At 45.6% G+C, this 25737-nt stretch overlaps 1 protein-coding gene across 11 annotated transcripts in view; it reads right to left on the bottom strand.

Moving 5' to 3' along the window:
* SEPTIN9 (septin 9) overlaps positions 1-25737 on the bottom strand; it is a 948816-nt gene that overhangs the window by 61976 nt on the left and 861103 nt on the right. For all 11 annotated transcript variants that reach the window (XM_069654625.1, XM_069654626.1, XM_069654628.1 and 8 more), the window contains 2 exons: positions 15600-15794; positions 8969-9097 (listed from right to left, as the gene is read on the bottom strand). In XM_069654625.1, coding sequence (XP_069510726.1) covers positions 8969-9097; positions 15600-15794 — 324 coding nt within the window. The remainder of the gene's footprint in view (positions 1-8968; positions 9098-15599; positions 15795-25737) is intronic.

The raw sequence follows: 25737 nt of genomic DNA, 5'->3' as shown, positions 1-25737 counted from the left end.
ACAAGTTCAAGGGTGTATATTACCTCCAATTAAAAATATTGTGGAAATCAATGTTATGTAAAAGAAAAAAAAAAAAGTGTCCAAGAAATGATGTCTGGATATTCAGTTTAGCAGTCTCTGGCACAAGGCTGCAGTTCAAACATTAGCATCAGGGGCTTACGTGCCCAAGGCTCTTTGCCTATCCAGGTCTCTGTTGCATCAGGCTCTCCGAAAGAAGTTATTTTCCTCTCAGGATTTCACATGCACTCAATTTCTCAGGTGATTCACTATTCACCTTGGATCCCCCTCAGCCGTGCTCAGATACCCTTTAGCACATCGCTCGTAGGATTTTCATGTACCAATTTCTCGGGTGATTCATAGTTCACCCCGGATCCCCCTCTGTCGGCCTCAGATCCATTTCAACACAATGTTTAAATCAGTGTCCCTCTGCTGGGCTCGGACCAATTTTAAGACACTAGCAAACTTGCTTTAAACAAAAGCTCTCATCTGATCTCCCTCGTTCGGGCTCGGACCAACATTAATTTACTCTGTCATCAACTTTCTTTACTCTATTAACCTCGATGACATTCGATTGTGCACAGGATTTTGCTGAACTTGTTGCAGGACTACTTCGATTCACAATCCTTTGTCACACTTGCCACTTCTCAGATGGATACCTTGCAGAGACCTTCGAATGAGCACACGGGGTGCTGGACCAGTCTAAGGCATTGTATCCTGGTTTCAAAGTTCAATCACTCATCTGTAGTCTAATTTTACTTGAGTTGGTCATTACATGCGCTTCATACACTGTTCAGCATACAATGTTGCTGCTTACAACCTTGGATTCAACACAGACTGGCATCAGCCTGTGGGATGTTTTTACCCATGCATACAAGCCCTACCATAAAACTGTGCAGTACTGGCATGGAAAAGATCATGATGGCCAGAACTCCCCAGAGAGTGCACAGAGAAAACATGAAGAATAGGCTGCCATCCATTTTTGCCTATGTTGTGAGCACAGGAGGGCACTGCCTAAAACCACCATTGGGCTACACACACAGTAGCCTGAAACCATTGGGAATGGCAATGCTGATTGCCAAAAAAAGCAACTCAGAACTGTGGGGAATTCATTTTCTTAATCCCAAAAATGGTTGCATTACCAGTACTCACCACTATCAGAAAGCGGGCGTTTTAAAACCACCAGACTGGTTTTGTTTCATTTGTTCAGTTTTACACAAGATCATGGAAGGACTTGCTAAGAGGTGGATACAATGTAAAACTATATTCTGAAATGACTTGAAGGAAGTAATTATTTAATGTATATGTAAAAATTGTAAGTGATTTAAACTGGGAACAAAAAGTGACATTTAGCTGAAACCTGGCTTAATGAAACTAGATTCTGCCCGACAACTACCCCCGACACGAATGAAACCTGCTCAGCCACTCTTCCCCTTGCCAAAAGGAGTTGTCACCTCTCTAATTAGATTAGGGGTGGAGCAGCTGGGGACTACAGGGAGTTGAACAAAGGCCTGTCCTGGACTCAGGCAAATGTTATATTGGGGGCGTCGTAAAATAGCTTCCTCTTGGGAGAAACTGGGGGGCAGCTGTGCCTCTGAACAAGCTGGCTTGGGGGAAGTTGCTAAACCAGTTATTCCACCATGTGAGGTGGGAAGCCACACCCCTTTTTGACCAGGGCATAATTTAAAAAAGATATAACTCATAGTGCGGACTTGTCAGAATTATATAAGTAATATCATTATTTTTGTGATTTTTCTGTGAACATTTTGAGAGGCGTTAGGACCCTGTGGTGTATTCTGGGGGGTTGCTAGCGGAAAATAGGGTCTCAATCCAAATGTATGCATGTTAAAAATCTGACACTTTAAACTCTGGAAAGGTTTAGAGGTCGTTATCTGGATGAAAAGGGGAGAATTCTGTCATCAGTGGACACAACATCGTACAAAGACAGGTTTCGGATGGTTTGGTGCTACAGAAAATATTGTTAACTGGACCCATTAGAAAAATGGTACATAGATACATATGTATTTGGGTCAGAAATAGATTTGTGTGCAATCTGACAAGGGGAGGTTCCTCTGACCATAAAACCTACAGCATCACTCTGACTCACATTTCCTTCCCCCAATCAAGGGAGAGAGGAGGGATTGGCCAATAAGTGAGAGGGGCAGGTTTAGTTATGACCAACGCACACACTCACTTTCCAAAACACATAAAAAGAGACTGCTGGGACAGGTAGAGAGATTCAATTCCATTTGCTGCGGAGCATGCTGACCGACTACTTCACATCCAGAGATCCAGACTTCAAATCCATCAATCTCCAGAACCTGTAGCAGAAATGAACCCCAGAATTTGTAGCAGAGAGGCCTGAATCCACCAGCTGAATCCTCTTCAGCAGGCCTCAAAACCAGCCAAACTATTCAACAGCCGGGCGAGCTGTTTGAATTTTGCCGAGAATTTTTGCAAGAACCTGTAGCAGTACCCAGAAAGCAGTGTTACATCCAGAATCCAGAGAGGCTAGACCAGCAGAGCAGACCCAGATCGCTGTGAGCAGAACCGGTGCCTGATTGACCCGCCGAGCAGACAGAACCGCAGCCGGACGTGTTGACCAGATCCGTGACGAGGCCTAGTTCAAATTTATATTGTGAGTACCTAGCAGAACCAATCTCTTAGTTAAAATAATCCAATCCAAACTATTTTAACCTAAGTAGAACTGCCTCCTAGAAATTGTGTCATCTGTCATTTTTAAAGCTGCACAACTGTCACCTGTCAATTCTGCAGCTGCAAGCTGTCACCTGTCATTTTGAGTTTACTTTAAATCCGAAAAACTACCTTTATTTAATCGTCCCTATCTCTGGAACCGTTTGGGCTAGGAATGAAATTTAAGCTTTCCGACAAGCCTAGAACCGACTTCCTACTCCTTATACTTTTTCCGCAATCACGATTTACGCACTCACAAAATTTACCGCGATTTGCGATTTTGGCTCAATTTCTCCACTTGTCAAAATAGCAGCTCCATTCTTTCTTTTGTTAAGATCCGTTTGCAACTTGGTAATAACTCAGAGCATTGCTAAAGTGAGCCTGAACTAATACCAACACACATCTCCCACTCACCCTGAATCTCTAGAGGGAATTAAAATCAGTTGGCACATTTTCCCATTTATTGCCATCAAATTTAAAAGCATTGTGGGCCTGTGTTTCAAACTCCTACCTGTTTCCTCTAAGCTTGCTGGGGGGGAACTGAATTTCGTATTGTATTTGATTGCATTCCTGAGAACTGTGTGCTCCTCTTTCCATCTCCTTCCATTTCTTACATTGCATAGGGGAGGGGGGGTTGCCAGAGAAAAAGTGATCTTATCTTTTGCTAAAATCATATCAAGTATTTCTGTACTGCATTTTATTCCTCATTGCTTTTCCCTTGAAATCATACAAGTATTTTTGCTACTTTATCCATCCTATACTAACTCCTCATTGATTGTAAAGAAGTGTGCTAGTGCCAGATTACCCATTGTTGATCAACATCATATGTCTAAGTGTACTATCAGATATTAATTTATTATAAAGTGTGATATATATATAGTTTAAATTCTCAAATAAACCTTTTAATTTGCAAAACAAACCTACTTCTTGGCTCAGTGGGGTCAGGGGGATTCTAAGAGGGGGGTGTTATACAAGGGTGGTCATCCAGAGTACTGAACTAGACATAAAAATACATTAATAAGGGTTTTCCTCAGCATCCCAGACTAGGCATTGACTTAGCTGTAGTGTTGATTGAATATCGCTTACAAGCCTCCCCAACTCACTGGCTGTGTTGATTTCACTGGCATTGCTTTGTTGTAGGAGCCAAGGACAGTATCACGGCAGGAGGCAATTCTCTCTGCCTTGATTATCGACGCGGGAAAGCCCTGGGTATCTCAGGCATATCATGCAGGATTCTTCAGCCTGGTTTCCTGGTCGCTTGCTATTCAAAGTTTCCTCGTCGAAAAGGTCAAGGGCATGTCCCTCCTTGCGACCCCCTTCTGTTTTGCCATCTTTCTCCTTGTATTAAACTGCCATTTTGGAACTGCTGCTTCCTTGTGTGCTTTGCATCGCTCAGAGTGTGCTCCACCTTTTATCCATGTGGAAAAATGTAATGGAAGTCAGGTGTGTGTGTGCGATGGTCAGTAATTGCCGGACCCTGCCTATCGTATTGGGACAGGGTGTCAGTCAGTCTCCAATAGCGAGCTATCTGGGAGAAAGTGTTTGTGTTGTAAACGGGAGGGTTTGAGTTCTTAAGTATCCTGGTAGGATGGGATGGAGGTGTTACAGGGAAGGGGACCATTCGGTGTCCTCTCCAACTCCCAGAAGACCCCTCACCCAGGTGATCCTCCCGCACTGGTTCAACCCCAGGAACTGGATCCAAACACGATGACTGTGTCCTGGCTACCTCGATGAGATCCCCGGGAAAAATCATAACCCAACCTGTTCTACAGAGGCTAGTCACATGCAAATACCATTGCACGCAAAGCACATTGGGATCCTGCAGGAGGTTAATGGACAAGGTTTATCAGAGTTTGAAGAGTCGGACTAAGGACTTCACTTCCCGACGATACATGCAGGGAACCCCTCAACCAGACCAGTCCTCTCCTCTGGCTCAATGGCCAGTGTCCCAGAATTCCATCTTACGCACTAGGTTTCTGCCAACACAAGCCTGATCACGGGAAGCAGATTTCAGATGGTTTACGGGCACCAGCCGTGCACCGCTGCCAGGTCATAGCGTGCCTACCTTATGAAAGAGTATAATCCGGTTTCATCATGACACAGAACATCAAACTGCAAGTAGCGAAGATTTGTGTTGCCTTTTCATGACGCTCAGAATGTTGCACAATCAATTATTAACATGCATTTATATGGCCATACATGCAAATCGATAAATTAGGCAAAATAGAACCTCTGGCAAGAGCAGCGTCTGGTGAGCTGTTCCCTCAGCAACAAGGGTTTCTAATCTGAACTACATTTTTCAAAAGGTTTGCCTGCTTTTTGTTTGTTTGTTTGTTTGTTTATTTATTTATTTATATTGCGCACCAGACCCTTAGGTTACCGGGCGCAGCAACAAGTATATGCGAAGCTTACAATTTTGACTTGTTTAATCTAATTTTAATATAATTGTTCTTTTAGAATGCACTTATTACCGGAGACCAGGTCAAGCGCGAGCCTGGGATTCAAACCTGTGTTGCTAGGAGTCTTCTTGCTTCCAAGACAAATGCGCTGCCCCCGAGCTATCCTCCCGGGATAATGGCACTAGTCCCAATTTCTGAGGTAGTACTGATCTACACCGGCCAGCAGCTACTCGGAATTCAGCAATTGTTTTTTAAACTGGCAAAGCAACAAATCAGTCACACGAAAAACCAACTTGGGACTACAATACTCAAGTTCGTGGTCGCTTGAGAAACCACCATAGAACTATGACCGTATAGGAAAGTGCAACATTTTTAGCATTCCGATAAAGTTGAAAAATAGTCTCTCCTTCTGCAATGCCCCTTAATGGTACATCTTCAAATGTATTGCTCTTCAGACATTTAACTTGAAAGGACGTAGCAAATGCCACTCTCTTTAGGAAATGCTTAAAGAATTTATAGAAGAGAAACGCAACCTCCATAATGGAGATGTTCCAGCTTGGAGAAGTCAGCTGAAGCACAGTCATTCACTGGTGCACAGATGTTAGATTTCAAGTTGAAAGGAGTCGTCAGACTATAGTCATCTATAAACTGCTAATGCCACCATGGTAAAAATCCAAAAGACTCATCTTGCTCGAATTAACAAATAAAACAAAAAAAAAAAGCAGGGACTGGTCTGGCCGAACACAAACCATTTGGTGAATATGCTACACTCTGAAGGCCATTGTCAAATTAGTCAACAGTGTCTGGAAATTGGAAACCAAACAGGGGCTACAATTAACAACATTCCACTACATGCATTGTGATGAGGAGCGCTCAAGCAAGCTCGAAGATAATGTCAGTAAGAGCAATGGAACCACCCAAAACTGAATATTTCCAATCGGAAGACAAATATTTGGGAACCTGTGCATTCCAATATGATGAAGGGGCTCTTAGCGTTCAGTAGATTGTGCATTTGGAGTCTAGCATACAACACTTGTGTGTTCGCCCAGACAGTGCCCGCTTTCTTTCCACTTTCAGCAATTGTTTGTAATGTGGATGAAGACTGCTCTTTGCAGTAGGATATCCCCCACTTCGTAATGAGATTCATAGTATAGGAACGTACATTCCTTTTCTCTCTAACCCCTTTGGGGTTTCATTTCCCCTCACTAAATTTCAGCTAATATTTTGAATATTTCTTGGAGGGCAAGCAATGTCCCAATATCTGATCCTCTACACAGACATGCCTCTTACCTTTTCAATCAGTTTGAAATTGCTACGTATCAGACTGCGCTAGCACAATTAATAGCTAAAATCTTTTGAACAAGATTCTCCAAGAAGAAGCCATTTCTGCAGCTTGGAATGTCTTGCAGAAGATATTCTGGTATATTAGATTCTGAAACTGCAAGAGTCAAAATCATAACATGGATTATGGTTTTATGTTTGCATCCAAACGAAAACAGCTTGAATATAGATTAGTTTTAAGGGTCAAAAGCTGCAACCAGCCAATAGTCAAATCCGTTCAGAAACAGCAACACCCAGGCCTCAGGGCCCAGAGGATGAGATTTGCTGGGGTGCAAAGTGGAGGCATGTGCAACACATGGAAGCGGTCAGATAGGAGGACAGGCCCAAATATTCTAAAAGGTTATTTTCCTGTAAATATGTATAAAGGTCCAGAGACGCTGAATCTGACACAGTGTAGAGATTAGAACCATGCTGCTCATTAACGTGCACATGTGCGACGAAACCAGAACTCTTTCTGAAAGCACAATCGGGGAGTGGTGAAGCAGAACAGAGGCTTGATCTCTGAGCTAACAGATTTTCCATTTATAGAAGAAAACCTGCGCATCATGGAGCAGAGTTCCTTCCAGGTTCTGTTGAGTCATTCCTGTAGCTGGAAAAGAGCCACGACCCTGTACGCCTGTGCGCAGTACTCGACAAGTAGCTAAAGTTCATACACTGACGTGCTGTGAGCTTTAGAAGTGAAACCATGGAAGGAAAAAAGTGACTGTGCAAAGTGAGCTTATGGCAGGCAAAAGGCTCAAAATAGGTGTGTAATCCGGGTGACAATATCAAAGTCAATTGGGAAAAAGTATAGGGTGATACAGAAAGCAGGTAATCGAGTGGGGCCAATGGGCCAGTGGTCCTCCACAACCATCCGTTTTGGTCCAAGTGTATTCCATTGCAACAAAACGTTCCCCATTTCCCGTACATACAGTTGACAGAAAAGTGGGTTGATCGAGCAAGGGGAAGAATTTGTTGTGAACGGACAATGTATCTTTCACTAAAGCAATGAGAGAGCATGAGAGCACGCGTGGTGTTGAGCAAGTGCTGCTTTGCAGTCATCCTCATGCGTCAATCTTTCCAGTACATGGAGAATTGGCAGTGGCTGAAAGGACCTCCTGTCAAATTGCCCTCTTTCATTTGGTTAATTATTGCGCAAGTCAAGGGCTTGAAGAATATGCGTTTAAGCCACCTCTGCAAAGCGCATCCTAAAATTGCACATTGATCATGCAAAAAGCAGGCATTTAAAATCAAATGTTACAGGAATTCTTAAAGGTAGTAGCGCAGCCTTGCTTCTATTGTTGGACCATAGGCCTTTGATTAAGTTGACCATGCTTTGCTGGCTAAAAGATTGGTTAAGGTAGGAAAATGTACCCCCGCTGGCTGCAAGTTGGTTCATATCCTTTTTAGGACCAAAAACGGCTAATGTGGTGAAGGGTAACACGCAATCACAAAGAACACTTCTAACCTGCGAAGTTCCACAGGGATCATGCCTGTCGCCCTTACTCTTCAATGTGTATTCTAAACCTCTATGCGACCTTGTTTGTGTAATTTGCAAACTGGACCCCAATGAAACGACACCCAGAAAGTGTTTAAACTATCTGGGGTCTACAGTGAAGATGTGGACAGTGTGAACAAAGTATTTAAAGCCGTAAAGCTATCTGGCTGCTAATTCTCTGGCTTTGAAGGACTCAAGAACTGAGATGCTCATCATTGGTACCCAACAAAAGTTAGAAAACCTAGCTACACGGTACAAATGTGTTGTAGTTGATGCTAATGCCATTACAATGTCTGACTCGGTTACAACTAGGAGGAGTCTGACTCGCACCTTTCCTTTAAGAAACACGTCTCATACCTCAAATCATATTGTGCCGACTTCAATTAACTAGCTGTGGCAGTCGCCTGTATTTGTCAGAGGATAATAGAGCTTTGATTGCAGCAGCTATTTTAAATTCGAAGTTGGAATATTGCAATAGTCTTTTTGGTAGGTACCTCCAAAGCCAACAAAGAAGTTACAAGTGTCACAGAATAGAGCAGTTTGGGCTGCATGTGGGCTGGGTCATCGTACAAAGTTCTCTGCAGCACGTAGGGAGCTGCACTGGCTCTCAGTTGAGCAACAAATACATTGAAAAGGCTCCATCATGGTGTTAATGTCTTTCAAGCTTAGCACTCCTTTACTTCCCCTAAGAGTAAAAAGAACTCCCTTTAGGCTAACTCTTTGCTCAACCAGTGTGACGCTATACCAACCAGGTTTCCTTCTAAAAAAGATTGGTGGTGCAGTTTTTAACGCATAGGCACCTATCATTTTGAACTCGCTCCCCCCGGATCTCAGGACATGTGCATCAATGACCCAAAAAGCAACTGAAAATGCTTCATTTTGACAGAGGGATTGATTAAGCACATGATCCCCAACATGACACCATAACACCAAGACTGCTGCATTCAATTTTTTCTGTTTTTTGTCTGTCTAGTGAGCGCCTGGAGGCCTTTGATATATAGAAGCAGGTTCTTCAGAAGACAAGCCCAACCGAGGTATTGAGACACCATACAAAACTCACCATGAGTGACCGTCTTTATTTCAATGGTCTTGGGAATCCTCTCCTCTGCCGTTGGCTGCACCGACTTCCGGCTGACTTTGGATTTGAAGAGAGTGTTGATGAGGGTGGACTTTCCTAAGCCACTCTGACCTGGAAGAAGAAAAAAGAAGGTTAACAAACCGTTGCATGCGCTTTAGACCTACTTCTTTACAGGTGATCCCCAAGTGATGTAGTCTGGAGACTAAACCAATGTGTCCGTACAGATACATGCCTGCTTTCGTTCTTACCCTAAATTCAGAGTGTCTTGGTTTTGCAGTTGAAGTGAAACTGAACTGCTCGTTTTTCTGTTTGCGATTCCCCACTTTCTGCTTGTTCCTCCATTTTTCTTTTGATTCTATTGGATTTAAAAATCGGCAGCTTGTGACACTGTGTGGAATCATACTCTTCTCTGGTTCGGTTTTATCTTGGTGTTGTTCATATTTATCTAACCAAAACGTATTCAGTATCTTGGGCTGGCTCCTCTTGACACACTGCCTTTTCTTTACGATGTTCCGCATGGTTCCGTTTTAGGACCTTTTCTCTCTCTCTCTCTACACATCTCCTCATCTTTTGGAATAGACAATCATTTCTATGTAGATGATAGCCAGCTTTTTCTGTCCTTCCTTTTCCTAATAACTTCTTGCTATTAAATCCTGGACTGTCAGATCATTCTCATCTTAATGCAACTAAAACTGAAGTTCTCCACCCCCTCCCCAGCTAATACCATTCCTCCTCCCTCAGGTCTCATTCCCTCCTTCACAGCTACCCACGTCATGCTCTGCTCGTAATCCTGGTCTTTATCTTGATACACATTTATCCTTTCCTCATCACATCTCTATTACTTCATGTACTTGTCGCCATCATTAACATTTGGAAATCTCGTCCTTTATGCCACCAAGCTTTGGATTTCGTCACTTATCTTCGCGAATATTCTATTGCTCTGCCACTTCGGACTCCCAGTCTCGGCCACTGTTTGCAATGCTTTGGCTGGTTTGGGTTTCACTCATCTCAAATTTAACTCAGTCTTTAAAATTGATCTATGGTCTTGCGCCCTCTCATCCCTTTATTTTCCTGCACGTGTTTTTCGTTCTCAGGCTCAATTATCAGTTCCTCATCCCCCTGTGCCCAATCTTGATTTTGCCTTTACTTTGCTAGCTCCTTCTCACAGGAACGCCCCCCCAGCCCCAGCTCTTCGCTCGATACCCCTTACTCTCTTTTTCGTACTACTCTGGACCCATCTTCACTTGGAACAACAGCCACAAATACCAATTTGTAGTTTTTAACCCTGCATTTTATTGTACTATTAAGTGGGTTCTCTGTTCAGTGATTTGGCGTAAAGTGAAGACACAACGACAAGTGCAAGTAATTGTCGTGGCATTTATTTTGCTTTCAATCTGAATGTTCAGATCAATTCATTTAGCCGACAAAGTTCTTCCCTAATATTGGCACTTTGGAATCGTTCATGCCTTTCGCTAAAACAGCATCCAATCAGACACCACCTGTGTTCCTACTATCCTTGAAATAAGGGTACCTGGCCATCTATAGTCCACCATCATTTTACCCAGCATACAACAATGCTGGTTACTGAGAGAGCTCTGCTGTCCTGTGACAAACAGGAAATCAGGCTTCAAAATGTGCACTCAACACCAGCCATTGGCTAGCGATAATGGATTCCTAGCGAGTAAGAACTTGAGTGCCCAGTGTATTGCAGAACTGAGGTGGAGAGCGACTTCTGCCTGCCTAGTAACCTGCAACTTTTTTTTTTCTTTTTTTTTTTTTTTTTTTAGTTGTAAAAAAATGAGAAGCAGAATGTTAGGGTATGAAATGGGCTAGGAGACAGAGTCTAGGTGCAGGACAAGCGTGATTCACAAGACAAATACAGATTAAAATTGTTTTTCCTAGGTGACATTCCTGCCTACGTATACAACTCACAACTTGACGAATTCACCAATGTGAGCCCAGACGTGTAGGATGACCAGGCTTGTACTGAGCTGTGTACCCACAGATTTATAGAACACACAAAAAAAAAAAAAAGGGGGAGTTCACAGATGCTTGCATCAACTATATTTCTTATTCAGCTTCTTGCCAACAGCTTAATGTATCATTTTGAAGGTGCAATTTTGATATATTTGATAATCAACCGTGGGAGAGAGAGGACGCTTGCCAAATCTCTATGATGTGGTGGCGGCACTGAAGGACAAAATATACATTTGTGCTATAGCCTGCATTTAGATTTGGGCCTCGTACCTCCAACAGCATGTGTGCAACCTTAGCTTAAGACAAACAAGGTAGTAGGGAGCGATTATAAAAACCTAAGAGGCCACAACATTTGGCTGCAATGACCTTGCGCTAAAACCCCCATTGACTTCGATTACTTTTTCATTGCGAGGGTTGTAAGCAGAGGAGACTTTCCCCAAGGAAACACCAATTCAAGTGCTAACTTCAGGGATGTTTCGCCTTTTGAAAGACTTCCATTAGCTCCGTCTTAGATAATGAAGCACCTTATATTGTGGCAGAGGCATCTTGCTATGGCTCATCAGAAAGGGAGACTCTCGCTGCCAGGAAGCAGCAGAGGCAAACCATGCTGCTCTACCAGATATGGTTGAAACTAGGGACTCGGAAAGAACATGGGTTCACCAGCCCCCAACAGCATTGTTGGTCCGAGATCGGGCCCACTTAATCACTACGACTAGCCCGGTGCTCATGGCCACCAATCACGAAGGAAACAATACTGCTTGCAAACTCACGAGTCCATTTTCAGTCCCTCATATGGACGGGGACATTCTGATCCTAGAGATTCTGTGCGCCAATTCAGGGGAAAGAGTGTCACCTGCAGGAGGTGCCTTTTTGAGGGTGCTGCTTTAAGGCCTATCCTACGGAATGACCTCATTTGTGGGCAGGTCTCCATGTGTGGTATATTGCTAGATACCTACTCTGGCTGTAGCATGTAGCACGGTATTGTGGGAACCCGTCCCATCTGGAGGTTCCCGATATGGTGTAAAAAGCCCTGCAGATTGGACACGTTGGTGTTAAAGTCCCACTTGTGCAAGACTGACCCACGGACATCTGTGCACCTGAGCTGCGCATTGAGCCATTATCCAAGTTTGACAGCATCACTGCAAAATCCCCTGAACACGACTGCTTGGATAGTCCACGGTCGCTGTGTAGCCCCTCACTCTCTGGTCCGAAAGCCCAACCAGACCAAGAAGTCGTGATTGCCTACGAGTACGCACAGCTGAGCCTAGGCGGCCATAAACACAGACTGTTTAGGGGGAAGAAATGCGGAACAGCTATTGCCGACGCAAAACGCAAGAGCAAGATATTCCTGCGGCTTGATTACCAAATTTGAAAAAAAAAAAATGGTTGTGGAAACCTTTTTTCTATTGAAAGATTGTGGCCAAGTATGAAATTGTGCGATATTATTCAGTGCGTAAAAGCCACGGGCACTAGTCCGAGGGAACACGCATGTGGATGGTGGCTCATTAGGCCAGATCCGGTCCCCTCTGCCCTTGCCCCACATACTTCAGCCTCCTGGTTTGTTAAGTATTTTTTTATTCAAATCCAGGTCACGCGGCTATAAGATCACTCCAATTGCGGATTGAAAAGCTGTACAATGCCTTATTGATATTCTGCTACAAAGGGCAGAATTTGTTACAGATTTAGATTTTTTTTAAAAAGTGCACAACATTTATAGACAGCCAGCAAGCTTACACGAAATCTGTTTTCTTAACAAATGCTCATTTGTCCTGTGCACTTTCTTCAGTTGGGAAAGAAACTGAATAGAACACGCCCAGTATTGTGATGTCACTACGTATTGTGCACGTCACAGCCCCCCTCCCAGTTTATTTTAAAAACTCGAACTGTGAAAGCTTAGATTTTAGAATAAACTGGCCAATCCAAACGCGGGCTTTGCTTTAAGTTGAGCACATCCAATGGACCTCCACAGAGCGCAACATGGGCATTAAGCACCACGGCTAATAAGTGCCAGGCGTTTCTCTAAGCCCCATGGTTTAACCAAGGGCGGAGGGTTTCAAACTGTGGGGCTGGACCCCCGAAGGATACACAATGGTCTAGGCTCTCCAAAAAGGGATCATGGCAACGTATAACAGCAACTATAGCAGATATGCTATCTGGGGGGCCCAGCAACAATTGTTTTACTCAAGGGGGGCTCAGCAGCAATATCTTTAGTCATGGGGGGGCTCAGCATAACAAAGCTTGAATATCACTGCCCTAGGATAAGGGTTGTATAGTCTATGCTGTTGCCATTAGGTAGCGTATAGACCCCACCGTAATCCTCACAGTAGACCAAAGGATTTTAAGCAATTCCGCCCAACCAAAGAAGGAAGAGAATTCTCCCTTTGATGCAGAACTCCAGCTTGTGGGCGGTAGGGACACAGCCAACTGCAGAGATCACTGCATCCTCCCAGAACCAGTGTAAAAGGATGAAGGCTCTTACATGCGAGAAGGCACCAAGAAAAATAAACTGCCACCCACTGAAAAGACTAGATCCCTCCTAGAAATATCCGCCTTCAGGAAATACAGCCTCAACCGCCAATACAGACTAGCTCACAAAACCAGCTCGTGGAATGCTAGGATTGTCATGTAGTTTGCCAACATCTCAGCTGGCCTTTTTGCGCGCGCACACACACACACACACACACACACACACACACACACACACACGCGATTAAGCGGGATTCAGTAACAGGAGAGGCTATCAAAATATGAATGATGCCACATTGGCTAGAAGTATCTCAGTAGACAGGTTACGTGGTAAACCACTGTAAAAAGCAAACAATGTGTGCACCTGTCGGCACCAGCATACTGAGGGGAAAGCACACGCCCCTCTCGTCATGTCCCAGCACTACTTCCTACATGAGGGCTGGTGCGTTAAGACCTTCTGGCTGTGGGACTCTTGGTGTTGGCCAGAGGTGCCGGGAGCAGAGATGACCCGGACTAAAGCGCTACCGAGTAATGAGCCAGGCAACTGCAGGAGTAGTTGCTACATAATGCCCGCTTAGGCTGACACTGCAGGAAACTTCTTCAGGGAGCAGGAAATCCCTGGCCAGGATTTGCCACCTCGCGAACCATCCATCAGTTTTGCAGTAGCGTTCGAGGAAATCAGTCGTGCTGGGAAAGGAAGGGTCTGACATGGACATCATACCCAGCGTGTCTAGGGCACTTTCCTGGTAACCAAAGACTGAGGAGGGGAAGGGATCGGATTATGACGGCTCGCGCATTGCCAAGGGACCGGGTCTTCACCCGCTAGAGCACAATTTACACAGTACAGTCACAGCAAACGCAGAGCAAAGTGTACATTACGCAGCAGAAATTGTGAGCAAACCAATTAGGCAGAGTTTCATGCCCAGCTTTTAGAGTTTGGCAACTGATAAATTTACTGAAAAAAACTGGGGACTGGGTCACAGGGCAGCGCCTTCAGACTGAGCACCAGGCTGGTTAAAAAGCCAACATGGCTCTATGGTAGAGATCTTTGGTCACAGAGGACCAGGAGTCCAGGTAGGATTCTTTAATACAGGACAGGTGAGGCCAAAGGTGACGGGACAGATCCACCTGCCACCCTCTCCGCCAGCTGCTCACTAGCACCCAAGGAACACTCAGCAGGCAACACCCGCACCACATTATACCCAGAACACTCATGACATCACATCCAGTGCAGACAAGGCAGGAAGAAAGCACATCACATCGATCGCCTGACACCACATGCCAAGCTTCCACACATCAGCCCAAGCAGCAGAATTCCCAAGACAGTTTTCTAGGGAATACAATGACTACGCCGGGAATGCCGACTTTATTTGTTTTTTAACCCCATTTGTCAGAATATATATGTGGGGGTGGGCTAAAGTAAATAATTAATGTGGGGGGCATATGGAGACGTTGCGAGGGGTATACCCCCGCATATATAGTGGGAACAAAATAACAAAATGTAAAATAAACATTTTCTGCCGTGAAGTAAACTGGGTCGCAATAATCACAGATCCGTTTTCTAGGAGTAGAGAAAATAAAAATAGGAAGAGGCATTTCTAATTTGCAGTTCCATTATTTCACTGGGTAGGGTGTGGGGGGAGGGGAGAAATCGGGGAGGATGGTTGAGGTTATTCAGCATTTATATTGAGCCCATTTTACAGCGCCTGACTGAGAAGTGGCGACCTGTGACCGCCGCCGTGGACGAAACCATTTCTGCTCCAGGCTGGCTCTTCTAAAAGTGGACTTTTTCTGGCGACCTTGCAGGGATGTTGAAACAGGATTTCCAGGCATTTGCCAGTTTCTTTATAGTTAAGCCTGTCGAAGGTTATGCCAGGTAGGGCCGTGGCAAAGGTGTACATGAGGCACACGCGAGTGGTTCCTCCACGGACCTGTGTCAATGGACACTTTACTCTCTGCAGGCCCTTCCTGGTGCATGGACTGGGTTAGAAATATTTCCTATTCTAGAACCTGAACTGCGACTTTCGAATCCCAAGCAATTCAAGAACAGGAGACCAAGCACTCAAGCACACACGATTCACTCAACCCGCCTACGTTCGACTGTGCCCTGGGGGTTCCCCACGTCTGCTCCTGAATGGAATTGGGACCAGTCTGTGCCCTCAAGACTCACCGACCATCATGATGTTGAGCTCAAAGCCCTGCTTCATGGCCTTCCTCCTCATCTGCTCCAGAATGGCATCGATGCCCACATAGCCAAAATCCGAGACGGGCTTCTCAATATGGACTGGCTGCGCCTGCTGCCTGAGGGCCAGGTCTCTGGCGGCGTCCGTCATTCTGCCCGAGTAGTTGTGGATCGAGTCGGTACCTGCAAGAGACGGAGAGGAGAGTCACACGTGGTGCCAAGTACGCAGGGAACAAAGCAGCTGATAGAGGGCCCTGCACATAAACCTCACGATTACATCTGCAAACAGTCCTAGAGGAAGCCAGGAGATATGGGGCTATGGCAGCTCTTAAGGTGAACCGGGAACTGCAGCCGCAGCCGCCCTTGCAGCAGAACCGTGACCTCAAATCAGGTAGATTGTGAACCCATCTACTTTGAGGGTCAGGTTTACCCTTCAAGTTATAGCAAGCTTCATTCACAGAGTCATGACACAGGCTACATAGTCCATATAATATGCAGGCAGATCAAGATTTAGCACACACAGAAGATACACTACAGGCTCAGGCAGCACAAGCCTCTTAATTCTGTAGAGTGGAAAGCTTGCTCTACAGTGGCCCAGGCACAGGACAGGAGTAAACTCTCACGCCACAACATACAGACAGTTAGGATAGTGGAAGCAGCCCTCGGCGTGATCTGGTCAATGAAAGCAGTGTCAGACATGGTGGACTACAGAGCCAGCGTAAGAGCAGGTCACCCAAAGAGTAGTGTAGGGCACATAGGTGCAAGCCATGGAGCGCGCACATTACTTACAGATTATATTAAGTGTAGCAGAATAGGGTGCTGTACAAAATCAACTGATGTAGGTAGCAATGGGTGGCCTAGGGAAAGTCTACAATGTTAAAATACAGGTCAAACAATTTTGAGAGCAAGTCATTTTGAGAGTATGGGGAAGTTCGAACAAAGTGGACAACTAACAGTTTTAGTAAATCTATTAACAGGTGATTGGTCGCCTACCGGGGTACTCAAGGCACGGGTGAGGTCAGACCAGATGACCCTCACCTGCACTCGCATATGGGAATGCAATGATCCAACCCAGGATTTCCGCTGGCCCATGGTCAAGAAGGTTTAAGGCAGCTGCAAAGTCCAGGGGCACCAGTGGGTGCAGAATTACGTCCACGGTATTACTAGGACTTACCCCACATGTAGGTTCCAAGCAGTTTGTCAAACTAGACTATCGACAGAAGTGTCTGGGGTGAGGCCCGTGCCGAGCCACCTCACTGTTTCCAACACACTACTGGACTGTATATGGGTAAATACGCTTTTAGTCGCTATGCTGCACGGTGCGCAACCCCAAAACAGTGACTCAAAGAACATTATCCGACTTTTCACCCCCCCGCCCGCCATACTTGTACCAAGCCAGGAATACAGGTGTTCAATTAGTAAATGTCAACAGCAAACGAGGACAATGACCCACCCATGCTCACTTTCTGCCACAGTGGCATACGTCTAGACTGCCAGTCCCACCCATCCAGCAGCCTTCTTAGTTGCCATTTAGTGCCTCTGAAGAACTAGTACAAATCAATGCCCCTCCCTACCCCCCCCCCCCCACTAGTGCCGAGCCAGTACGGTGCCTCCCCTGCTCTTTCTGCTAAGGACATTTCTACTGCAGCAGCCCTCCCACAGGCTTCCACCCAGAGGGACACGCTCGCCTCATTGCCAGGGAAGCTCTTCCCGCCACGCAATGCTCGGTCGCACACAGTAGGGAAAATCTGAAGCCCTCGCCACTGAAAAGAACCAGCCACCAGGGACCTTAAACATCATCCAGCATGGAGGTGCTGCCCTCAAGAGCTCCACACACCTCCCTGGCACCAAAAGCCGCCTCTGCCACTGAGCAGCAGGTGGATTCCATAGGCTGCCATTGGGAAACGTCAATAGCAAAACCATGTGGGATTGGCAAGCAAGGCGAACAATTAACCCATTGCATGCCCCCACTGCAATCAAATAATTCATGCCCGGGTGCTCGACTGCCAGGGTGAACCCGGCTAAGCACTTCAAATCCAGGCGTTTACACTTTTAAGCTAAAAGGATTCGTTAAAAATAAAAAAAGACCCAAGCTTAATTTTGAGAACACCTGCAGCATGGCCTGTCTCAAGTGGAAAGGAGGTCGGGGAAAGGGCTCGAGGGTCCGCAGTTGGTAACTTACCCCTGCCCCCTCACAGGTGGCATGTAACGCCAAGACGCAGTGTATGACAGGATGTCCTCATATGGTAGTCAACTGCAGGTTGGGGAGGCCCCCCTAAGACCTGCGGAAGTTACAACCTTACTAGTCAGCAACACTGTGGGTGCCAGCCATCAGCGTGCAACTCAGCTGAGCTAGTCCCGGAGCTCACTAGTGCCAACCACCTACACAAAGCTACTAGCACCCTGGATTCAGCACTATAGAGGGGTCCAACACGTAGCCAAATATGAGGGTGCGGTAATGACATCCAAACCACTCCCGGCCGGGGGCCAAAGGATCAATTCCTAAAACGGTCTCACTTGGATGGGCTTATTTTAAACATGGAATAAGGTATGGGATTGCCAGGGGATATACTGCGGAAAAAAATAGAGGAATTGCTGTGTTTCCAACCACTGTAAACAGAGGAAGACCGAGAGGAATTTTAGGAACGAATCACACAAGAGTAGTTAAGTGGAGGAAGGAATCCAGGGGGCCCTGGGCAGCCAAATTCGGGGCGAAGTCACAGGAAGCGATATCAGTATTTGATACTCGAGGGCATCATGGAAAGTAACTAAGTAACATGCAATGTATGAATGGGTACCTTTCTATACGGAGCAATGCCATGTGAATAGCGTATACTACTTAAACATGTATGGTCTTCCAATTTTGACAGCTCGGGCTCAGCAAGATAAAAAGGACTGGTCCAGCATCACACATTTCAATTAAGTGATTAAGCCAGAATTTGTGTCTAGTACACAAGTTATCAATGTCTACTTATAAGCTCTAGGGGGTATGAAAGTGTTAATATTAAGCATTCTGGAGGTTTCATGGCGATAAAACGAATCATGGAATAAACCAGCCTGGAAAAAATATAAAGCCGTTGAAATATTTACATTTTCTCTCTCTGTACCCCACCTTGAATGATATAATCTCCGCTATAACGGCTGCCCATAACCCTGTCCGGAAATGTATTTTGCACCCACTTGGGTAACCAAGTGGAAGCATGGAGAAGGAAGCATCAACACCCAGGAGGAGAAAGAAGCAGAATACTGAAGAGACACAGACTAACACATTGAAAGGATTCTGGCGGGTTGATGTAGAGGTAATGAGATGGTTTTAGTTTGTGGTGCACGTTTATAGATAGGCCATGTATCAAAAGGATAAAGAAGACGTTATGGTAACAAGAGTCTTCTTAGCACTAGATCAGTGAATGGAAACAGTAACCAAAACACAAAAGCAACTTGAAGCAAAAACAAGGGTTTTGCAAATATGCGATCAAGCAAGAATGCCACCTGCTTTTAGTCATTGACACACGGATGCAGCTCGTTGTAGAGAAAATATTTTTGGATGTGTCAAAATCGGCACATATGAAAATAAGGAGATACTTTAAAGACTTGTATCACACTTTAATTGCCTTAAGAGAAATCCTTTATATGTATAGCTAACTGATGCTTTGTGTGGGGTTTTAGTAAACGCACCCACAGGATAATATCACCCAAACATTAACACAAGTTCATGTCAGTGACAATGGTTACTCCAAGAATCCATCATAAATAGCTTTCTATTTAAATACTCTGCCTTTTAAAACTATAAAAAAGGGACCCCATGCGGAATTTGCATGGGGAGCAGTGGCCTATAACCCGTCACTCACAGGTGGACTCCATAGTGGAGTGGGCAAGCAAAGGAAGGCTTGAACCTGGCTCTAGGTCTTCCGGGAAGGGCTGCCACACTCTCCGTTTGGACCCTTTCTGGCGGAGCAGATGGTCGGGCCAGCAGAGCCTAGATACAAGATTATCAACGCTCCGGATTATTTTAATTATAACCGAGGGGGGGGGGGGGGCGGGGGGATTACACCAGAGAACTGGCACTAGTGGTGCCCAGGCACCCCAGTCTGCTCCTGCCTTGTGGTGTACCTGCCAGGAAGAGTTAAGTGTGTGTTGGAGGGTTCCGGGCTGGTTTCTGGGTTTGTACCTTCTCTCCTCTGCACAGGCTCACTTTTTCCTTGAGCAGTGTGTGGGGCCGGACAGGGGGTGGGGAGGGGTCAGGAAAAGGACAGAGCCAGAGTAACTGAAACTAGGACCTCGAGGTTTAGGATTGTGTTCCACACCACCTCCGCTCCTCACTGAAGTGCTAACAGATAAGGATGCGGGAGATGCATGCAGGATACTCCAGCTGCCAGGATGCCTAGGGAGCAAGAGCACACAGGTGTATGTTCACACGTGGGACTGAGCAGGTCTAGATTTCATCTGTGCAATTTGGGTTCATATTGATCTGACAAATCGAGCACCTGTTGACACGTCTGAGGAAAGATTTGGCAAATTCCCCTACACCATTGGGTAAAGTGTAAGAAAGCATTTGTTCACTTGAACAAAAAGCCAGGTTCCAGTGCGTGTTCAAGTACCTATGTTGGGAGTGGACCAGACTGTCCCAGTCCTCTGGGACGGAATGCAGGATGGTTGTTCATTTTTTTCCAAGCCTCTCAAGTTATCTTCCTTGAGATTTCTGGAACTGCAGAACAATTGTGGCTTTGAAGAAATTATCTGAAAGAATGTGGCATGCAGAGATGGCTTGCTTCGTGTCAACCCTCTCAAGGTGCTCGATGAGAAAGCACAATCTATGCCGATTGCATGGTCTGGCATCACGTGCGCCTCTGCACCGCTTCCGGACTGGGCAGTTTTGGGTGTTCGTGCACGACAGAAGTTGGCACAGGTCATTTCCTCTTCTAGCAGGGGTGTCTTCATGGTTTTGGCAAATTCGATCCATTGCAGTCCCTTTTCAAAGCTCTGTTAGTTTCAAGGGGCTGTTGTAGTTTTATACAAAATAAGTAGCCTATTGAACAAGCATTGGCAAAGTCGACAGTCTGGGTTTTGTGTAGCACGGGATAGGCACTGCCCCAAGAGCACTACCCAGCCAGGAGATGGTGACAGCTGGAAAATGGTGAGATAACAGGATGATCAAATTCTTGGGGCAGAAGGTACCCTTGCTCAAGACGTTCTTACTACAGTAGTACAGCGTTAGAAATGAGGGTTTGATGAGCTGGAGCTAAAACCAGCTCCTGGGTTTCATCACCAAGTAAGCAGGAGATGCCACTGAAAAACCCAGAGTGAGTGCACACAAATGCACAGGGCACAGCAAAGCCAGCTTCCACAGGAGATGCACACTTTAACCTTTTGCCCATTATGTACGAAACCTTTACTTTTAAATGCGTCTTAATTCTTTCTCAAATACTTAGTTAATGTCACATATGCAGGATTGTAAGACACCAGTTGGCCTGAGCAACCGAGCCTAGCTCAGGGTAGCGGTTTGTTTCAGGCTAACCAGGCTCTCCTAGGCTAGAAGCAGGAGCTAGAAGGCTCCCAGCAATTTAGAACCCCTCTAGTAGAGTATTTATACAGCTGCCATTAACTCAGCAGACGGCTTACAAATAATACCGGCAAGCCAAAGTTTGATGTTGCTGATCAAGCCAGCTCAGAGCCAAGGAGAACATTTTTTTGGGCGTGGCGGGTCGGGTAGTGGGTGTGAATTACCACAAGGGAATCGCATGGCCTGTGATCGGTGGGTGCCTAAATAACCGGACACTCGCATGCTGCACATACCTCCTCACAAGTCACATCCCTCCTGGCTTGTACTCCAGCTAATTTTGGCTATTAGTTGGCACAAAAACTAAACATGAATGTTCGTTGAACATTAAGCTTTTGCTGATTTGAAAGGGTGTAGAGTGCTCAGTTTGTGCTTGCAGACCCGTGGCTGGCACACCTTGATATGCTCCTTCCCCAAGGAGTCAGTCTGCTGCTGCTCAGTTTGTGCTTGCAGACCCGTGGCCGGCACACCTCGATGTGCTCCTTCCCCAAGGAGTCAGTCTGCTGCTGCTCAGTTTGTGCTTGCAGACCCGTGGCCGGCACACCTCGATGTGCTCCTTCCCCAAGGAGTCAGTCTGCTGCTGCTCAGTTTGTGCTTGCAGACCCGTGGCCGGCACACCTCGATATGCTCCTTCCCCAAGGAGTCAGTCTGCTGCTGCTCAGTTTGTGCTTGCAGACCCGTGGCCGGCACACCTCGATATGCTCCTTCCCCAAGGAGTCAGTCTGCTGCTGCTCAGTTTGTGCTTGCAGACCCGTGGCCGGCACACCTCGATATGCTCCTTCCCCAAGGAGTCAGTCTGCTGCTGCTCAGTTTGTGCTTGCAGACCCGTGGCCGGCACACCTCGATATGCTCCTTCCCCAAGGAGTCAGTCTGCTGCTAAGAATCTGCTAGAGGCACATGGAGGCACCAACCCAGGGTTCATAATTGAAGGGAGCTGGGCAGGGGTGTTGCTAGGTCTGGAAAAGACCTGGGGCTACTCTGATGTTGGAACTGTTGGGATTGGGGGCTAGCTAGCCTTTTGGCTGTAGCTCCTGAGATTCTATCCGGGGCTACAACCAAAAGACCAGGGGCTATAGCCCCCTTAGCCCCCCCTCCCCTAGCAACGCCTCTGGAGCTGGGAGCCATTTAGCTCCTGCTTCTAGCATTGGAGAGCCTGGCTAGCTTGAAACTAACAGCTACAAGGAGCCATTTCAGAATGTTAATAAAGAAGAATTTTAATAAAGAAGAATTAGAACACATCTAATATGCAAATAAATAAAATGGTTCATCCAAAATGGGCAAAGAGTTAAAGGAGCAACTCTGGCAGCTCCCGGTTCACCTGTGGTAGCCCCCTGCCTACATGGCGTTGCCCGACACCCAGGAACTGGTCTTGGCTCCTGCTCATTGAATCTCAATTTAGAACCCTGCCAACCTGTTGGTAAAGTGGAATATTTCCCCATTGGCTAGCAGGTTCCAAGTCCTGAAACAATCTTCATTAACCTGAAGGTCATTTTCCATAGACATCCAGAGGCCTATTAATTTACTTTCAGGGCCAGCTCACAGCACAGGCGTTCTCTGTAGGAGCCCTCTGGCTTGCTGCACGCTAGAGGCAAGCCATACATTTCATGGCCAGAGTGGACCCAAAGCTCTTAGCTTGGGTTTCGGATCCAAAAGCATGAAACTAGCAATCGGGGAGGAAATAAAAAGCATGCAAATCAACATTAAACTTTACAAAGCACAAATTAGAGACCATAAAGTTGTAGTTACCAGCCCCACATAAGCAGCAGAGCACACGGCTTGATATAGGAATGCTGGTGCTGGTTGCACTGCAGCAGTTTTGCCCGCTCTATATTAGGATTTTTGAAAACTGTTATATCAACCACTCATGCAGTGGTGCAGTACTGGCACTAAGACCCCAGATATAATGCATCCCTTATTGCTGCATTTCTCTGCATCTTAAGCGAAATGGGAGAGTGCTGAAAGGAGAAACCCACATTGTCTGGAAAAGACTAAAGCCAAGTGGGAAAAAGAACTCCAGACACAAAAGTTGGAACAGATATAAAGTGTCGAAAAGGTAGGTCAGAGCTAGGTAGGGCCACATTATGTCCTATTCATGCAAGTCTTTACTTGGGTTACATTCTTTATAAAAACTTGAAGTGATTTCCTTCTTTGGTGTTCAACATAATCCTGAATAAACAGCACAATGCAGTTTCTACATTGCCATTTTACATTTGTTTTCTTGCAGAAATACAAAAGGTGATCAATTTGAAATGTATCATACATGATGTTTTCAAAAAGACAAATGGGTTTTCTTTACAAGTGCAGTTACCTGCAGTATCTTTCAATAATGCAAATTAAGCCTTACAAGTCGGGTGTATTCCTGGTGTGTGTGTGGCAAAGTCTGCATCAGGTCGGCTACCACTCGGGTAAGCAGGTATATACCCGCTTCCCACAGGTGCACCCTTTTCATGGAAGCTGAAGAAAAGCACAACGCGTGAATGGAGCGAGGCATTATTCTGGCACCTAGATTCAGGCAGCCTTCATTCTCCCCGCCAATGTGTTACCCCATTCAAGGGCTGCCAGTTTTGCAAGTCGGACAACCAGGAACTAACCTTCTGCCGGCACTGTGATTGTAATCCTCCACCACTACATTTCTTGATAAACAGAAGGGGTTTCCAAGTCTTTCAGGCCGGCACATTTTCTGCAGTGCCGCCATCCTATCAAGCTCAGGCATGTCAATGGCTCATGGGAGAGGCGGTCACTGGATAGGTGGCAGTGCCAACCAGTGCTGCTCAAAGCCAGATCATGGTCAGACAGTCTGGAAGGGTGCTAGTGTCCCCTGAAGATCAAACACTGTTGCATAGAACTAGGCTCGGACCTACCTCTTCTACACTATGCATGCTCGACACCGGAATTGTGGAAGGATTCACATTTCCACATCTCCAGGACTGATAATTTGTGACTAGTGAAAGCATAGATCTTTCAAGAGACATATTGGGGATGGAAGAGCTTAGTTGTGTCCCTTCCAGTTCCATAGAAACAAAATTACATTAACTCATACCAGGGACCGTGGAGGGGGGGGGGTGAAGACCCTGCACCAATGGGACAGCTTTGCCAAGTAAAGTCTGAGGGCTATGCATCCCTTTATTCGAAAATCATATTGATTTGAATTTTTAAAGCGCTCACACAGCCCAGGGGCATCGAGGCGCTGTTACAGGAATGTATGTCTGAGTTGTGTCTTTATAACGTGCTTAATACCCAGAGATCGAACCTGTGTTGCTTCCTGTCGTCTTGTTTCCAAGGCGAGCACGTTGCCGCTGAGCTATTCTCCCGGGACTATATTCCAATGTTAAGTGGAGGGATCTCTACAGTGCATTCTAAATTGATAGCGCAGAAGAGACGATACATAAGTTAGAAACCAACCACAGTACATTCACACGAAGGGAATGTAGAATGTTTTACATGAATGTCATTTCTCTATGAAATCATTCTTTGAAATAATGAATTTGAGGTTACCTGAAGAGTTTTAATACACTAGCTAATAAGCAGCTATGTGGTCCTAGAAGTGTGCTGCTTAGAGGTGGCATTGCATTATCGAGGAATAGAATGTGATCATTTGATATAGTTAGTGACGGCAGGTGGGTCCGGTTTTTTTTGTACAGGCACCCCAGCATCAAGTTACGGTACATGTTTCAAGTGATTTTATTTGAGTATTCATAATACACCCTGTTTCTAGTCCAATCATTGGATGATTGGGTTGCGTATTTGCGGGTGTTTTTAGCGACACTTATTATAAGCTGAAAGGGAAGGTCTTTCAAGAGTCTGGAAAGAGTTCCTTCAGTTCTGAGATGAGGACTGAAAGTAAAAGAAACTGAATGCAGTATGAATGCAATGTACCGTTTATTGATGTTCACTTATCCACCACTTTTCTGTGAAGTTGTGTCCTTTCCCCTTCCTGCCCCCCACCCTTATCCTCATCTATGCACGAAAACTATATATTGTTAATGTGTAAGATGTAGATTAAAAAAAAATAGACTGATTATAAGCAATACAATGCAAAAGAAAGAAACAGTCAGCTTGTAATCCTATTCGTTTATCAGACTTCAGGTGAAGATTTTAGGTCTGACGTTAGTTATTGCGGTTCTCTATAATAGGCTCTGTACAACTTCCATTACAATCTATTCTGCGTTCCTCAATATGGCAGGGGTCTAAAAATATGGCTCGCCAGGTGTTTTGGACTACAATTCCAATCAGCCCTAGTGGTGTATTCACTACATTGAGGGCTCTAGTTTATCCAGGGGATTATGTACATGGAACCCCCTACTCGCCCCACCTTTCTCCCCAAGAGGTCCATTTAAATTGTATATGTATAGTCTATTGTTTTTAAGTGTTGGCTACCTTTTCTTCCATCATCTTACCTTTTCTTCGCTCATCTTACAATCAACCTTCCCATGCCCTCTGCCATTCTGATAATACAAGGTTTTTCTGCATTTCTCATAGGGCACCTACATTAAGAAACATCCCAATGCTTTCTTTGCAGCTGCCAGCCACAGGCTATTGCTTTACAACTAACCTTATGAACCAGGGCTA

The sequence above is a fragment of the Ambystoma mexicanum genome, chromosome 3q, assembly GCF_040938575.1.
Source record: "Ambystoma mexicanum isolate Mex_15411 chromosome 3q, UKY_AmexF1_1, whole genome shotgun sequence".
NCBI lineage: Eukaryota > Metazoa > Chordata > Amphibia > Caudata > Ambystomatidae > Ambystoma > Ambystoma mexicanum.
The sequence above is the reverse complement of the archived record's forward strand: the minus strand, read 5'-3'. Positions and strand labels throughout refer to the sequence as shown.